This window comes from Hyposmocoma kahamanoa, unplaced genomic scaffold (assembly GCF_003589595.1).
Source record: "Hyposmocoma kahamanoa isolate Upper Pololo Valley unplaced genomic scaffold, ASM358959v1 122, whole genome shotgun sequence".
Taxonomy (NCBI): Eukaryota; Metazoa; Arthropoda; class Insecta; order Lepidoptera; family Cosmopterigidae; genus Hyposmocoma; species Hyposmocoma kahamanoa.
Genome location: NW_020653424.1, coordinates 2,163,058 through 2,180,397, shown reverse-complemented (window position 1 = coordinate 2,180,397; position 17,340 = coordinate 2,163,058). Strand labels below are relative to the sequence as shown.

The 17,340-nt window shown below is 34.9% G+C and overlaps 1 protein-coding gene across 1 annotated transcript in view; it reads right to left on the bottom strand.

Moving 5' to 3' along the window:
• Positions 1-350: 350 nt before the first annotated feature.
• The window catches only part of LOC113240206, a 36,730-nt gene continuing 19,740 nt past the window's right edge, over positions 351-17,340 (bottom strand). The window contains exons 5-11 of the mRNA XM_026477457.1: positions 12,686-12,817; positions 10,362-10,529; positions 9,479-9,668; positions 7,601-7,752; positions 5,848-5,963; positions 3,132-3,293; positions 351-2,938 (exon numbers count right to left, since the gene is read on the bottom strand). Of these exons, the coding sequence (XP_026333242.1) occupies positions 351-2,938; positions 3,132-3,293; positions 5,848-5,963; positions 7,601-7,752; positions 9,479-9,668; positions 10,362-10,529; positions 12,686-12,817 (3,508 nt within the window). The remainder of the gene's footprint in view (positions 2,939-3,131; positions 3,294-5,847; positions 5,964-7,600; positions 7,753-9,478; positions 9,669-10,361; positions 10,530-12,685; positions 12,818-17,340) is intronic.

The window sequence follows — 17,340 nt, the reverse complement described above, 5'->3', positions numbered from 1 at the left end:
GATCTTGAGGTAAAGAATGATCTCGAGCATTACCTTTTGAAATATAAAAGCATTGAAATAATTGTTCAAGTTCGTTTTGGGAATACTATTTATTTTACCAAATGCAAACTGATCGTGAGGTTTTGGTACATACAATAAAAATTAAGTACCTAAGTATTTGTACACATTTACATTTAAACACGTTCATTTACATAACGATTCAGGCTATATTATTATATTTATATAAAGTTATAGATTATAATTTTCAGTTCTACGTTTATTTTACATAATCTTTAAGTACTATAAAACGGTGCGTCATGCTTATGTATAAAAATACCTAATGATTGTATTATATTACATTGTAATATTTTTTATTTTTTTACTAAAACTTGTCTAACAGTCCCAGTGCTAGTTTCTGTATCATTAGAAGAACCAGAAGTAGAATGTTCTAATTTACTTGAATCACTTTTGCATTTATCACTTTTTCTTTTGCCTTTCAAACTATTGTTAAGAATTGTCGAAGGTTTTTTTCTTTTCTGTTTAACTTTTACCGCCATTTCCATAGGGCTGTGGATACTCTCACTCCTTTGTTGTAACTTATTTAAACCAAAAGTAGGCTTTATTTGAGCAGTCTTCTCAAAATCGCTCACATCTGGTAAATGCAAGTTAGATATACAAACATAGTCTTCTTTGTTTTTCGGCGCTAGGTAGCCAGGATTTATTTTAACAGGTACTATTTCTAATTTCTTCTCAAATATTGTCTCTGGACCTTTGGAATCTAGTTGATCTATACCTGTTGGTGATTCAACTCCACCTACTAATTCTTTTATAAGTTGGTTTTCAGCTACTTCATCGAGAAATTCATCATCTATGTCATCATCATCATCATCATCATCATCCTCAGAACAGAATGAGGAGAATGAAGTTAATGAACCTGTTTGTGAGTGTGAATGAAAGTCATCAGGAAGTCTTACCCTTGGCGCATTAGAAGGAATTTCAACTTGACTTGGCGAAGATTGAATAACGAGTTTTGGTTCTGGAGTTCTAATTGAAGGAATGTTACTTGAAGCGATGATCACTTTGGGATATTCTCTTTCCTTTGGGATAACTATAACTGGGTCAACTTGATTATTTATGCTTGGACTTCTTTCTAAACATTTGTTAATTGAACGATAAAATTCAGTCGGTGGTGAGAGTGTGTCAACATTTTCATAGTTTCTTGGAGTTGTGTCTGCTTTAGAAATTTTCTTAACGTTTGCTGTATCAAACGAAGATAAAGTCTTTGTATTCTTGTAAGCTAAACGTCGCTCTAAAGTAGTAGTTCTAGGCGGAGGCTGCGGTGGAACTTTTGAGCGTTCAACTTGACACTCGCCGCCGCCGACGTAGTTACGAAAAGTTTGAAATGCAGTAGGTTGTAAAGACAGTCTCTTTTGCGCTTTTGGTAAATCCGGAAGTACTTTAGGGTAGTTCCGCCTTTGAATAGTAAGCAAAGCCTCAGCTGCAGTCAGCAGCTTATCTCGCTTTTCGTCCCGTGAAGTCACATTTATATCATTTCTAAATGTAACCGGAGGGAGAATATTAATTATAGATTCTCCATTTTCAATTTTTTCTTGTATAATTTTCTCGTAATTAATATCAGTTACTGGATCTGATGTGGAATGCTTGTGAGATATTTTTAATCCTGTAGTAGTCCCTAAAGATAAAGTTACTTCATTTGTAAATTTTTGTTTCTCATGATTATCAGGTTTCATTTCTATTGCGACATTAGTATCACTTTCAGTTTTTGACTTTTGCAATTTATCTTCATTGGAATGTTTCGGTTCATTGCAGTCAAATGATTTGGAAATTTCAATTGGTACTTGACTCAATATTGAGTTAGTTCTCGCAGCTGGTGTAGCGTCTATAGCAACTGATACTTTTTGTGATTTCGTACTGTCAGTTCCTTTGCTTTTCAATGACTCATTGGATTTTCCTGTTTGCTTACTAACTACTGACTGTTTGTTGCTTGCTATTGAAGAATGAGAACCAAGAGCAGAAGTAGATGTAGTTTTTTCAGACGTTTTGGGTTTATTGCTTGCTTTTGAAGGCAAAGTTGTCGCACGGGCATCTCCAACTACCAATGTATCCTTAATACCTTTGTTGGACTTTGTTGTATCTGATAATAGCTCTTCTGATCTCGTGAAAGGTTTTGCAATTGTCAAACGTTTCTCTGTTTGTAAATCAGTGTTAGATTTCATTAAAATATTCGGAGAGCATCGATGCATTAATTCGTTTGTAATCCAATCCTTCACTTTTGTATTAGCATCTAAAGTACTTGTTGACAAATGCCGTCTCAACTGGAACCGTTCTCTGAATCCGCCGGAGTCATCAGATTTAGGAGTCTTACAAGGTTCTAATTTTTTTTTAGACTTACTTGAACCTTTTTTACTATTTCCCCGTATTTTACTGATACTCATAGTTTTAATAGCGCTATAGCCGTTTTTAAATGTTTTTAAAGCACTTTTGTCGTCCTTTGAAAGCTTTTGACCAATTACATCGACCTCACCGATTTCAGCTCGTGAATGTCGAGCGCCCACAAAAGCTTGCTCACGTAAGCGCAGATTTCGTTTCTTGAAGTACAAAATGGCACATATTGCTACATTCACTGCTAAGAAAAGAATTCCGAGTGAAATAACTAGCGTTATTGTCGCTCCTGATGTTTTCACCACAGGTGAAGGTCGGTGTGTTGTAGTGGTAGTACGTGAATTTTCCATTAACCCATTTGGAGCAGGCGGCCTAGCTGATGGCTTGTCTATTTGACTTATTTCTCTGTATATTTTGTCGGTATCTAATCTTCGTACAGACGAAGGATAGGAATTCACGCTACCATAGGACGACACTGACGGAACGTAACGTGGCTGATATGGCTGGTTGAAACTTGAGCTTGAGCCTCTGGATTGATAAGGTTTTCTCGGTGATTCTGTAATATATACGTAATTTTCCAATTTTTTTAAAATGAATAGTATTGTATTACTATGCATGATTGTGACAATAATTTAAAACTTAACTGATGAATATTTCAAGTGAATTCTTAATATCAAAATTTTTAATTCAGTAATTCTATTTAAATGATAGTTCTTCGTATTTACGTATTGTAATGCGTTATTTATTACCTGGACGACTAGTTGAACCATGTGTTATTTTTGATCGAAGCGATGTTGGAGTATAATCATACAACGGATCGATGACGTATTTCTTCATAGTAGTTGGCAGTTCCTCTATCCAAAATTTGGTGTAATTCGACCGGTATAAACTGCTGATGAGGGGCGGTATGTCTGGAAAGTAAAATTTAATATAATGAATTTTAAGCACATCATGAACCAATAACTCATATCTCATCTCATCAATCATAAATCATGCATATGAAATGCAAATAAATAAATGAAAACTCAAGAAAACTATCATTTGTAGTATAGAGATCCATACTACTAATCGTAACTCTGAAAAAGGTCAAAATTCCGTCTTATATCGAGATGGCGCTGATCAATAGACTGGCAGTAGTTTATATCATCTAAATAGCTGTGTAGTATACATGTAGTCAGTTTATTTTTAAGACTTCAACAAAAAAAGAAGAGGTCATACGTTCAGTTGTATGTTTTACGTATGTTTTCAGAAATCTCCGTCAATTGTGCACCGATTTTGAAAATTCCTTCTTTTTTTGTTTGAAAGAAAAAAAAATTTCTTGTTTAAAAACAGTGCACTCTCGTGGTGGTCCCATTGTCACCAAATCAGAAATCCTCATATTTTACAGGCATCTCCATGTCTTCACCAATTTCTCCATCAATTGTGCACTGATTTTGATAATTCTATTTTTGTTTGCTCTCGAGGTGGTCCCTGTTCCGGGTTCGTTTCGGTTATTACAAATTACTAATTATTTTCCGCAAATAAAAATCGACTTTTTACGTGACACAATACATGTAATTTGCAAATAACAACGTCACCATGACAACCAGAAAAGAAGATACAAAGAATATACATGTACAAAGTCCGTAACAGTTCCATTGTCACCAAGAAGTCGAAATCTGATGAGGGAATCTCATAGAAATCGAAAAAAGCCTATAAGGAAACTTTAGAGATTGGTTTTATTTTTCAATGAAAAAGTTATAATTCCTTAATATATTATTCGAGTATGATATAAAATTGCTTTCTGAATTAAATCAAATATGCTTGTGTATAGGTGGCATTGTGTGTTACAAACACTTATAAAACATTTATAAAATAACGCTTTCTAATTGGCGCTAATCCTAAACAAAACAAATGAGTTGCCGGCATCGTCCATAAAAATGTTTAGGCCATCTAGTTCATTTGTTTGTTACCACTAGAAATTAGAGTAGCTTTGACAAATTTCAGCTCGTCAATGTAAAACAAATTAGTTACAAAAATAGCAATTTGGTACTCGTCGCGACATCTGGTGCACCAATAGGTGCTAAATACCCGACTACGTTGTTTTGAATCGCTATTAACAATCTTCTTGGGTTATTAGTCCATGATACCATCAACATTTTTACTCTAATATATAATAGTCCTTATTGCCCATTAATAATAATTTTAACAACCTCACAAACAGGAACATAAGTATAATGAAATAATTCGTCTTGTAAGGGTAGCGGTTGCTACAAGAATGTTCTTTTATAATACCAAGTAACGGGATGAACAAGACGTGCGCCTGATGGTAAGCCTGTCCATAACAGTTGCAGTGCCACTCAGAGCTTTAAATCGCAAAGATCTGTTACATGTCTCTGTTACTGCTTGGCGACAGAAATAGGAAAGGTAGCAGTAGTATGGACGAACTCTATCACAAGGAGCTCTAGCAGTACAGCTCTTTATGAAACCACTGAACTACTGCCACTGTACCTGTTTCTGCCGCCAAGCGGTAATTTGAGTATTATTGAAAAAAGTGAAACTACAGACACGTGAGACTTGTCAACTGTATATCTCAGGGAGACGGGTGCAGTGGTAGTGCCTTTCAGATCTTTGCTATTTAAAGCTCTGAGTGGAATTGAAACTCGTATAGGTAGGTGCGATGTTCACCACCAAGCACGTGACTTATTCGTCTCGTCACTTGATAGTAAGGAGATGCAATAGGGGTACAATGGAAGAATGTAATTGTAATTTTGCAAGTGGCGGACAAAAGGTTGTTTGTTTTATAAATAACCGCTCACGCGATACATGCAGCCGTAGACACATACCACACCTAGAGGTGCCGGTGATGATTTTATACCGATATATCGGATATCGAAGTTATAACAGGTAAAAGAACTAATACTAATTGCTATTTCGGTAACTACTCTAGCAAACTACAAAGTTTTTAACGCCTGGGTCTGTCATTAAAAAAAAATAAACAACATCAAAAATACGTTACGACAATCGTGTGTGTTATTGTTTGGGCTGGTGATTTCGGTGTTTATTTATAGAAAACATACCATAAGTAGCGTTTTTTAAGTTTACCCTGAATATAAATGTTTATAAATTATACTTTAAGGAGTAATTTCATGGTAAACGTTAGAACCACTCAAACGGAATATTATCATATTTACCCAAGTACACCAAAAATTTCATTGGTGCTTTTTAAGTGCAGGATTTGCGGTGTATTACTGCATTTTATTTGAGATGTTTTTGTTGGTCGTACGGAGGGTATTTATTTAGCAATGCAGAATAAAAATTTTTATTTATAAAAACTTGTATTTAAACTGAATCCTTTTCTAATTTGCGAAATCAAATAGCCGCCATTTTGGGTAGGATGAGCGCATCGCGTGAGCGGATAATAATGCCTGATTTCTGTTTAAGATAAAAATAAGTTTACTCAAAAAACCTGTTTATTGGTCTTACCAAGTCTCAAATAGGATTGATGATTGACGTCGTATTCTGGCCAGTCGACGTTGTAGGCTTTCCATTGTTTCTCGTCTAACGTGTAATATTCGTTCACGCTTTGGGTGTTTGGAGTTCTGCAAAATTATTTCAAAAATAAAATTATTTCTGATATTATGTCTATTTATACGAATTTTATTTAAAATCTACCACTCATTCGTAAAGCATATTCCACTGTGAAGAATGAGTAAGAAATTGTAGGGGTTACTTTTTGTAAATACAAATTTGTTCATGTTTCGCATTCACCATATTTATTTCAAATTTCATAGAAACAACCTGGCAGAGATAAATGAGTCACTACCATATATTTGTACCGACTTCAAAAAAAGGACGAGGTACTCAATTCGACTGTATTTCTTTTGCGTGTGTGTTGCGCAATTAATCCGGTTTTCAGTGCAGTCGCGAGTACCATAGACCAAAATAATTTTGTTTCAGAACCAAAAAGAGCATCTTTGTGATATGGTTTATGAAATTATAATTGACAGATTAAAGTATAATAAGTTTACAATAATTATAACTTTAAAAAACCGACCTCAAAGGTTCGTGGAATCAAATACGGTTACCGAAAAGTGCACGAAACCGGATTCATCCAATAGTTTGTCACTTTTAGAGGTGCAATATTTTCTTCAAATTTAAGTGGAATCAATATTGAGGTACCAATAATTGAGAACCTCCTGCACTTTTTGAAGTCGGTTAAAAATATGAATCGGAATCTTGTTATAGAAGAATATACATAAGCGCTTAAGTGAATTCGTGAGTTTATAGGGACGACTGTCAGTGACATGGTCTGCATGAATATAGACCTAGAAAAGCTGGGCATAGTAATTAGTTATCTAAGTAGCGTACCGAAATAATAGAATACTATTGGTTAATTGAACCTTCGTTACGCTTTGATAGATAATGGATCGAATAGGGTACCATTAAGATCCGTTCTGTATCACATTAAGTTGCTGTTTTTATGAATCCAAACATAGATTTATTTAAAAAAGTAAATCTGCACAAGCACGTAATGATCCATATCTTCTACGTTTGACGCATTGTCTATATACTGGCTTATTAATCAGTAGCCAAATTTTTTCTACGCAATAGGTATCATTCAAAGACTCCAAAATAATAATCGACAATGTTTTGTTGCCTAGTCAATACAACACATGAATGAATGAAAATATAGCTGAGTCTGCAATGTCAGCTGAGGCGAAGGGTAAACAACTCAGGATAAGGGCATCATAGGTTAATAGGCGAACTACGGAACGAACGTTATACCTGTGTGGTTTTACAATGCCAAGCACTACTCCTTTACGTTACGTTACGTTATATTTTCATCAACGATCGTAATATTAATATTAATCGTAATATAATATTTTAATATCATAATATTAAAATTTGGCTAGTGATAAAAAATCAGCCTGTGTAATTCGATTCCGAAAATAAAGTTTATTGAAGAGTCTTACGTAGTTAAATATTCTTGCTCTCATCAAATTTGTTAAAATAATCTCAATTATTATTGATCTTCAGCTAAGGAACCAAAATATTTATCTGAAGTAAATTAGATCAGTCGTAAGCTTATACAATAATCGGATTTCAAAAAGTTTTCAGTTTATTTCATTATTCTTGTACTTCTGAGTAAATGGAATTTCTTAGTTTGAAATGATCATTTTCTGGTATTTTTATTATTTGTTTTGTATTAAGACAAGCACTTTCAGTATACACCTACCCCATTTTAATAAAATTTGTCCACAGTCTCATAATGACTTCACTCAATAGCTTCTCTTTCTGCGTATAATCAGAATGAAAGTGGGTGTAGGCACCTCCTAGTGGGACGCCAAAGACGTAAGGTAGCTCTTCTCCATTCACGCTTTTGTTTAGCTGAAAATAATAAACAATCATTATAGCGTATCTTGTATTGTTGTGATATTTTTTATGTGAAATAACTCCACTAGTTTTTATTATTATGATTATTAACACATAGAAAAGCTTTTTGAACACGATGGGATTTGAACCATGACGCAGATTGCCAGTACTTGGTACAAACATCTTTAACAAAAACACATGAAGAATTTCGACAACTTGATAACTTCATTCGTAGCTCAGTTGGTAAGAGCAATACTACGATGCAGTATGGTCGTGGGTTCAAGTCTCATCGGGTCGAGTAAGTTTTTCTATGTGTTCGATCTTTGTATTACTAACCATATAGCGTATCTGTTTAAAAGCACAAGGGGCTAACATCTAAACTACTTCAACTGTCAAACAGTACTTCTTCACTAAGCAATAGTTGACAGATTTGAGAGGAAATTACAGTTGAAATAGTCACATTGCTTGAACTCTACTACTTATTGGTAAGGCAGATTCCCATGAGAAGAATGAGTAAGAAACTATAGACAAAACTTTCGAGATGACTCTGCGCTCGTTGCTGAAGATGATGAATACAAAATATGTAATAGAAAGATGTTCATAAGCAAACTTATAAAACCGAAGATAAAAACTGCAAATCACAAACGTGGCTCGGTGTCGCTATTTAAACCAAAACGAGTAAAAAAGAAAATACAGAAACTGTCGGTAACGACGAATTTCTGAAGCTCTTTTAAAACTCCCGTTTTCAACAGGTGCTCGTCAATGATAGACTTAACAAATGACAAAAAATGCTGAAAAGTTACATTGAAAATACTTTTCGTCGAGTATTTTTTGTAAATTTCTGGAATAAAAGAACGGAACAGCAAAAAATCAACGAATTGTAACGAAACGTTGTAAGAATTTGTTACGGGTGCTTAAATTCAATCAACAGGTTGGGAATTTTTTAATTGTATAAACTGTATGAATACCATTTTGTGTTACGAAAAAGAATTTAATCAAACGCATTCAAATGAAAATTGGTTTCTTAAGTCGTTGCAAAACGGAAGAAAGTTTGTTTAAATTACGTTTTTAACAGTGATAAAAAACGCGATCTCGAAGCACCAGGAGATTGTAATTACGATAATGTACGGTACATACAAGCAACTTGATTTATAAATGACTTTTGAGTCTTTTGATACATTGTAAACTTTGCAACGTCAGTTAGAGATCTTGCAGCACCGGGTATGTCAGTGCCCGCTAGTACCTATTAAATGTAAGTACTAGCAGATACCAACATTTCGTTGTATTGAAGAATTTTACATAGTAAGAACGTTTACACACTACCTCCAATTCGTATCAGGGGATCTACTCTCCGTCCGAAACAATTACTGCCAAATAAGCACTACTTGACCAAATGAAAAGACGCGTGATGCGAATGAAGCTTCATTCTTGATACTTGTCTTTTAATTTTGTCGAATATTACTTATTTGACAGTAATTGTTTCGGACGGATGTCGGACGGAGATCGTGAGTAGACCCCCAGTTCTGAATCTAAGAAATAACGGTCCGAAATGTCACAGGGAATATTTTATCTCTAGATGTACAAGAGATATTCGAATTTTCTCGGATTCGAGTCGGACTTAGTGCACAAGTGACATCCGAAGCGTGTCCCAGTTTTCTTTTCGAGATTTGTAGTCTCGGATTCGGAATGAAAACGAAACGCTACAGATGTCAGTTTTCTATGAATAACAAAAAGTACTAACCCCAGCATAATCAGTGCTGATAGAATTGTGTCCAAACACATAGAAATACGATTGCCTATTGGATTTTGATTGATAGTTGGCAAACCGGATCATAGGCGCTAAAGTCCTGGAGTCACTGAACACGTTTAGGATGACGTCACGATTGGCTTCTACCGACCAACGTTGAGGATCTAGTTTTGATGGTGCGTATCTGTAAATTAAATTAATTCAATAAGCTAAACGGGAATAAATCCTATATAATAACAGATTTCAAAAACAATTTAAAAAGATTTGTGTATACAAAATTTTTGGTCACAGTAAAATTACTTGACTGGCAGTAAAGGTTTGGAGAATTGTACTCTTAATATATATAAACTGGATATTCCGGACAATAAATAAAACTAAAAGAAAAAAGTATATGGGGCACTGCAACCGCGCCCGTTACTCTGAGACATAAATTGACAAGGCCCATGTGTCTGTAATTTTACCATCACCCTTACCCTTCAAAACCGGAACACAGTAATGTCACATTACTGCTTGGCGGCAGAAACTAGTATTAATAATTATATTGTAATATTAATGTACAATCAAGAATATTTCATTAATTAATTCATTCATTAATAATACCTGGCGTGGCTACAAAGAATCCTCCATAGTAAACGCCATTGGTTATTTTTCTTTTAAACTAATAGTACCATATTCACAAAAAATACTGTACATCATTTACGTTAACCGTACCTTTTTTTTATAATATCAAGTGACGGGACGAACAAGTTGTGCGCCTGATGTTAAGCTACACGCCTGTCCATAACAGTTGCAGTGCCACTCAGAGATAAAAATAAAATAAGAAGCAAAAAAAAAACCGAAACAGCAGAAGTTGGTATAAATTAAATGATAAACTTACTGTTTTAAAATCTCCTTTAAAATCACGTCATCGATAACACCAAAAACGACTTTGGCATAATTTTTAATGAACTCATCTCTTTGGTTTTCTAATACACCGTGGTCAAGCTCTATTACTCCAAAGTCATGGTATCTTTCATATTCTGTTACTCCGCTGAGGACCTGATATCTGGAAAAAATTACTTACAACTTTATTAAAGATTCTGGATCTTATGGCTGATTTCATTTGCATAAGATAATAATTATGCAAATTGCTTTATAATATATATTTTTTTAAAACTTCAAAAAAGGCACGGTCCTAAAATGTTGGAAGTAACGTATTTTACAAACCAAGTCATGATAGGTTAGGTTATGAAACACATTTGACGTCCATACACATAATCTATGTGTATGTAATATGCGAGAATTTAATTGAAGTACATAATTGCACCACTCAACAATCATCCCAAACTGCTGAATGTAATCTAGGCGATCGGGTCGGCAAACCCTCTTAACTGTACAATAAGTTTACCTGGTCCTCTAGAAAACAAAAAATTATCTCGCCCTACTCGTAATATTGTTCTCATAGTCCCGCTTCATAATACATCTGCCTATAAGGTTACTTTCAAAATGTCGCCGCTAAAATATAGAACAATATCCCCCCTCCCCTGCGCAATCTGTCTTCTATTCAATGTTTTAGAGTTAAAATAAAACAAAACTATCTGGAAAACTAAACGGCTAGGTAACTAACTGAAAAATATCTACCAAGTGCAGCATTGAGACAGAAACTTTACCGCATGTTTACTTGTAAAGCTGTACTTGTACATGTACTTGCAACTTTACAAGTAAAGATGCGGCAAAATTTCTGTCCCAAAACATCATGTCGATCAACAGTAACGATCGACAATGTCGATGAAATCTGTAGGCAACTTTTCTAATTTTAATACTAATCGATAATATATCAAATACAGGAAATCGTTTATTAAATATGCTCAGTAGAAAAAAAGAAAGTCTTTTCTAGTAAAAGGTAGAAAATGCCATCGAGGCAGAGTCCTGCGGAAACATGTCCAGCGGGATGGCATTTCCCTTTTGGATAGCTAAGCTTATTCTTTGGCGGAAGTAGCTACCAGCCCACTGGTCACTGGAGGCTTCAAGAGCCAACTGAAAGTTTCTAATAGAACTTTTTCTAAGAGAAATTTTAATAAAAAGGAAATTAAGCTATTTTTCTCGGATATCTCGGACCAAGTTCACTCCAACGATTGTGCATAGAAGGTAATGACACTCAATCGAAAACCGTAAAGGAGCGTAAGTAAGCACTCAAAAGATAAATTCACCTTACTTTGGTTTTAATCTCAGTTCTACGGCGATCGGAACTTTATTGCACGAGTAACAGTTGGCGACAAAACTTGTTGGCTGCTGCAGTTAAGTTGAATGTACTTGCAGATTGAGATATTGGAAGATTTTCTAGGAGAGATTTTCTAACTTTGGTGAGAAAATGTAGAATGACTTCATTCATTGGTAATATTGAATTGATGTTATTGATGGTACATTAATTTATCTTAAAAGAAAATGCCTTGGACATATAACATAGATAACCACAAATTACACCATAGCTCGCGAGAGAAATAAATGTAGGGCATATAAATATTTCTCCTATCGCGGGAATCGAGCCCGGGACGACCCCGTGGTAGTCCAGTTTGTAATGGAGTTAGTTAAAATTTTATCGTGATTTATGGAGTACATAAGCCAAGTTCCAGGCAGCAGCCAAGGACATGATCGACTTTTTAACCAAGACTCCTTAACATTCTATTCATCCTGAATAATATTTTAAAATCGAAACATGTTATCCTTTCTTTTTTCTTCTTTGACATCTGGTGAATAAATAATAATATCATGATAAATAATAAATAAATATAAATAAACATTAGACAACATTTGTTGGTCCGATCCCAAACTAAGTAACTAAAGCACATGTGTAATAGAAATCGCAAAATAACGACTGTACCACAAACACCTAGACCCGAGTCAACATCGAAGAACATTGACCCGGCCGGGGCTCAAACCCGGGACCACGCATGCGGCCTCGAATGATGATATTATTTTTCTTTTGAATAAACAATCCTGCAAGTCCCGCATTAGGAAGACCTTGTATCGCGCGGCTGCCATGGATACACACATAGACAACCAAAATTACACCCAAACTCACTAGAGAAATAAATAAGGCCATACAAACATTTCTCCCGCCCCGGGAATCGAACCTGGGACCTCTGCATGGCAGCCCAGCATAATAACCGTTCGGTAACGGACAGTTATTAATATGAAAAATGTAAAAAAAACGTGTCTTACTTGCTTAACAAATTCGGAAACGATTCCATAATCTTAGCAGGCTCGTTCGGAATAAAAGAACCAGCAACAATCGGTGCTAGAGGAGTTTCAAAATCTCTTGCAAGAATTTGCACTCTCTTAATTTCTGATAACCTGAAATATTTAAATAAATTACAAGACCGTACAATACGTCGGACAGCAAAATTGTTTAATCTAAACACTCGGTTCACATGTGGATGAGATAAAAATAAAAATTAATGTCTCAGAGTATTAAATTTGAAGATAATTTTTAACGTTCGTCCACATAGTTCCGGGTCACGGCTTTTTGGACAAGTGTGAACGATTTCATATAAAATCTATGCACGCAATTCTTTTTTACGGGATACTGAACCCAACCCGGGTACCCGAAGGGCTCTGACCCGAAACTGTGTAAACTGACCTTTGTTTGAATGGGCATGTAATTTTGAAGTCCATTATATTATCACCATCATTTCTTATACGATCTATAAGAAGGAGGTTAAAGAAAAAGTCCACTATATCAGTCGAATGCATATTGAGCTCTTTATACGTTTCTGAAAAGTCTTAGAAACTTCAGCGACTTTTCTAACCTTATAAAGGGATGATTTCAAAAACTAAATCTATACGATGGACTATTAACTCAAGGGGACAACTAATCGCGATACAAGACGGGTATTTAGTCCCCATTAGTATACCAGATGTCGCGACGAGTACTAAATAGCTATTTTTAACTGGCTTCAAAACAAGGAGATGGTTATTAATTCGACTGTATATTTTTTTTGTAAGTTTGTTACATGTTTTGTTCTGTCATTACATGTTTTGTATTTGTGAACTGATTTTGATAACTCTTTTATTGTTGGAAAGATGGTACCTCTGTACTGGTCCCATTTAAATTTCAAAAACATATTTCAGCTTTAAGGGTTGTAAATTAGGGGACGAATGACTTTTGAGGTCGGTTTTTTAGTACTCTGTACTGAGATTATTGTAATTAATTTCTGTTATATTGACTAGCTCCAATTTGTCAAAGCTATTCTAATTTCTAGTGATAACAAACGAATCATGGTGATTGCGCTTATTGCACAGATTTTTATGGATACTGCCTGCTCTTCTTTTATTCTGTTTAAGATTAGCGCCATCTATCCATATTAGGAAGCGTTAATTTATAAATTAGTTACAAACACATAATGCCATCTAATGACAGCGCATATTTGTCAAAGTTCAGAAAATAACTATAGCTCATGATCAATATTTAAATAATGATACAGAAAAAAAACTGACTTCTTATATTTCATATTAAAAAGTAATTAATTGATATCCACTGCCGTTTGCATAACGTAAACCACAATGTAAATACAAGACGGAATTTTGATCTTTTTCAGAGCTAAGATCTATATTAGGGATCTATATTAGATAACAAGTGAACCAATGTTCATAAATTTTGGTATGAAGATATATAAGACATAGGCTACATTTTGTCACAAAAATAAATCTTAAAGGGGTAAAATAGGGGATGACAGTTTGTATGAAAAACCACAAAAACTTTGAAAATTAGTTAAGTACAGAAGACTACTCGAAGTTTTTATTCCACGCAGACGAAATAACGGGCACCAGCTAGTAATTAATAATTCCAAAATATTCAGCAGTATACGCCCCGATCGTTTTTCAACAAAGGATCTCTTATCAAGGAGCCAAGCACAGAACAAAAAATACAGTAGAAGTGCTTAGTTTGCGTGGTACGTGTGCCAACAGTACGCGAAGTGCCACATATTTAAGCTCAGTCTGCCATTTTCGCTTTGTACGTTATGATCGTGTCAACATCTCGCGCAAGACCTAGAAAATCGTACACAAATTCCATATTTTGCATAGACTTACAATTATATGGACGTCGAGTCCGCGCTAAAAAGTGTCCGAACTTATAGGGCGTTAAAATCGTATACAGAGCTTCATTCACGCTTTAGTCTTCGTTTGTTCGACTGACAGCGAAGCAAGCAAAATTAGACAGTACTGCGATGACATTACAATTTAAATTCAACGTTTTAGCGTTTTCATATTCCTTGACATGTCACTACGTTTAAATAGGTTGACTTGGGACATTTTTTTCGTGGTTTTTGTATTAGACCCGTCGTCCATTTATTTGTAAGTCAATGATATTTTGCTACTTTGGAATATAATAGTGATAGTCGCACATGTCTATGATAGTGTTTCGTACCATCGTTAAGTATTATTTAATTTAATTTTAATAGTTCAGTGCCTCCAGTGAAAAACGGAATAAGACGAGTTTACGCCCTTTTGTTTTCATTGCACCATTGGCTTCAGCGTGTCCGATTACATAAGATATCAAAAGGACATGTCTCTAGCAGTCTCCTAACCTCGTTCTTTATATAGGGCATAGCTCATTGTTTCTAATGGTATAATAATAGTTGTCGGGCGTTTTTTATGAGTTTAAAGGTACAAGTGCTCTCAATTCAAAAAATGCATTCAAGTTTAACGAATAACTACAAATATACTTTTACATAAAGACACTTTTCGTGTTGTTCCATAATGACGGGGAAAGGTAGGATTAAAGGGACTATTCCCTTATTCCATAGTGTACATAAAGGCATAACTCACTCAACATAGTTACTTTCGTATTTATAATATTAGTTTCGATTGGCTAAGTTGATGTTTTATCAAAACGACAACAAATAATCGGGTTGAAAATAATTTAAACCAGGACTAACTTTGAATCCGGAGCATGATGTTTGTTACAACAACTTGATAGCGTCTGAGAACAGTGTGAGTGCTTATTCGTGTTATAATTATAATTTTGGTGCAAAAATGTATAGAGGGCAAAAAATAATCAATAATCTTCCTAAAATGGTAAGTATTAGAATAAAATTGTATTCTTACATAATAGGGGTTAAAGTATGAAATTGCCGATTTGTACTGAAAATCTAAATTGTTTATTTTTTAAATTTTTAACAAATTTATTTAATCAAAATAGTTGCCATTATTATCTATACATTGCTGCCATCTAATGGGAAGGTTATTAATGCCTTTGCGATAGAACTCCGACGATCTAGACTGCACAAACTGTGTGAAAGCATTTTGTACTGCCTCCTGGGAAGAAAACTTATTGTCACGTAGGTAATTGTCCAAATCACGATATAATGGTAGTCCGTTGGAGCAAGGTCTGGTGAATACGGAGGATGACGAATGGTTTCCAACTGCAGTTCCTGAAGGGTCAAAATGGTTTCTCGTGCTGTGTGAGGTCTCGCGTTGTCGTGGAGCAATAATGGTGAAGATTTCATGACTCGGGGCTGTTTTACTGCTAGTTTTGTCAACATGGTTCGGAGTTCGGCACAATAGACATCTGCCGTTATTGCTTGACCAGATCGGAGAAAACTATAGTGAATAACACCATGCTGAGACCACCAAACAGTTACCATTACCTTTTTATTGGTAAGTTTTGCTTTAGGACACTGTTGTGGCATTTGACCTGGGGTCAGCCATTGCATTTTTCTTTTCCGGTTATCATAAAGAATCCACTTTTCATCACATGTTACAATTCGATCCAATATTCCTTCATTTCTGTACCGGTTCAACAAGGCAACACAAGTTTCAACACGCGTTTCTTTCTGCAGATCAGTCAAATCATGAGGCACCCATTTTTCGTATTTTTTTATTTTATTGATTTGACGCAAGGAGTCAATATTGTGGGTAAGGTAACGTTAAACCATGCCGCTAATTCCTGGGTAGTTTGACTAGGATCGGCTTCCACTATCTCTCTTAATTCATCGTTATTCACCTGTGTGGGCGGTCTTCCTCGTGGCTCGTTCTTTAAGTCGAAATTTCCATCACGAAAGCGTTTAAACCAAAATCGCACGGTGCGTTCATTAGTAGACCCCTCTCCAAACGCAGCATTGATATTGCGGGCTGTTTCTGCCGCGTTAGTTCCGCGTCGGAACTCGTATTCAAAAATCACTCGAATTTTCGCAGTATCCATCTTTCTTGTCTAAATTGAATAACAAAAACAATTGAAAGTCGATATTCAAATGTTTCAAATTTAAAAAAAAAATCACAGAAACCATTTGAAAAAAGTTTCATTCGAAAACCTCAAACCATGAAGATTCTATGAAAATTCAAAGAACCTATTGCAATAAAACGGCAATTTCATACTTTAACCCCTAATATAATAAATATGTAATTTTGCCAACCGTTGGGCGAATCCCTACTTCCTTGCCGTTATAATTCGAGACATCTTTAATTTAAAAGATAGGTACCGTTGTTTGCCCTATTATATATTTTTATTTGATGATAAATATCACCCTAATTATGTACTTTATTCTGAGAGTAATGTTTGGTCCTTTTTTATTAGAAATCCATGCCAATCGTTTGATCATAGCTACAGTGATATTGAACAACATCGCGATCGAGAGGTAATCAATAATGAATACACCACTTATATCAATACTTACATATAATATTTAATTACAAACTTATGACTAAGTAGATTAGTGTAAGTAACCTATAGTCCCTACAATAACAACTTTTAGGTATAATTTATATGTACCTATACGTTTTTCCTATTTTTAGTCAATCTTTTGTTATTATTTTAGTAGTCATGTATACAGTTGTTTACTTTTTCTTTGCTTTCATTGCAGATGGAGTTAATTACG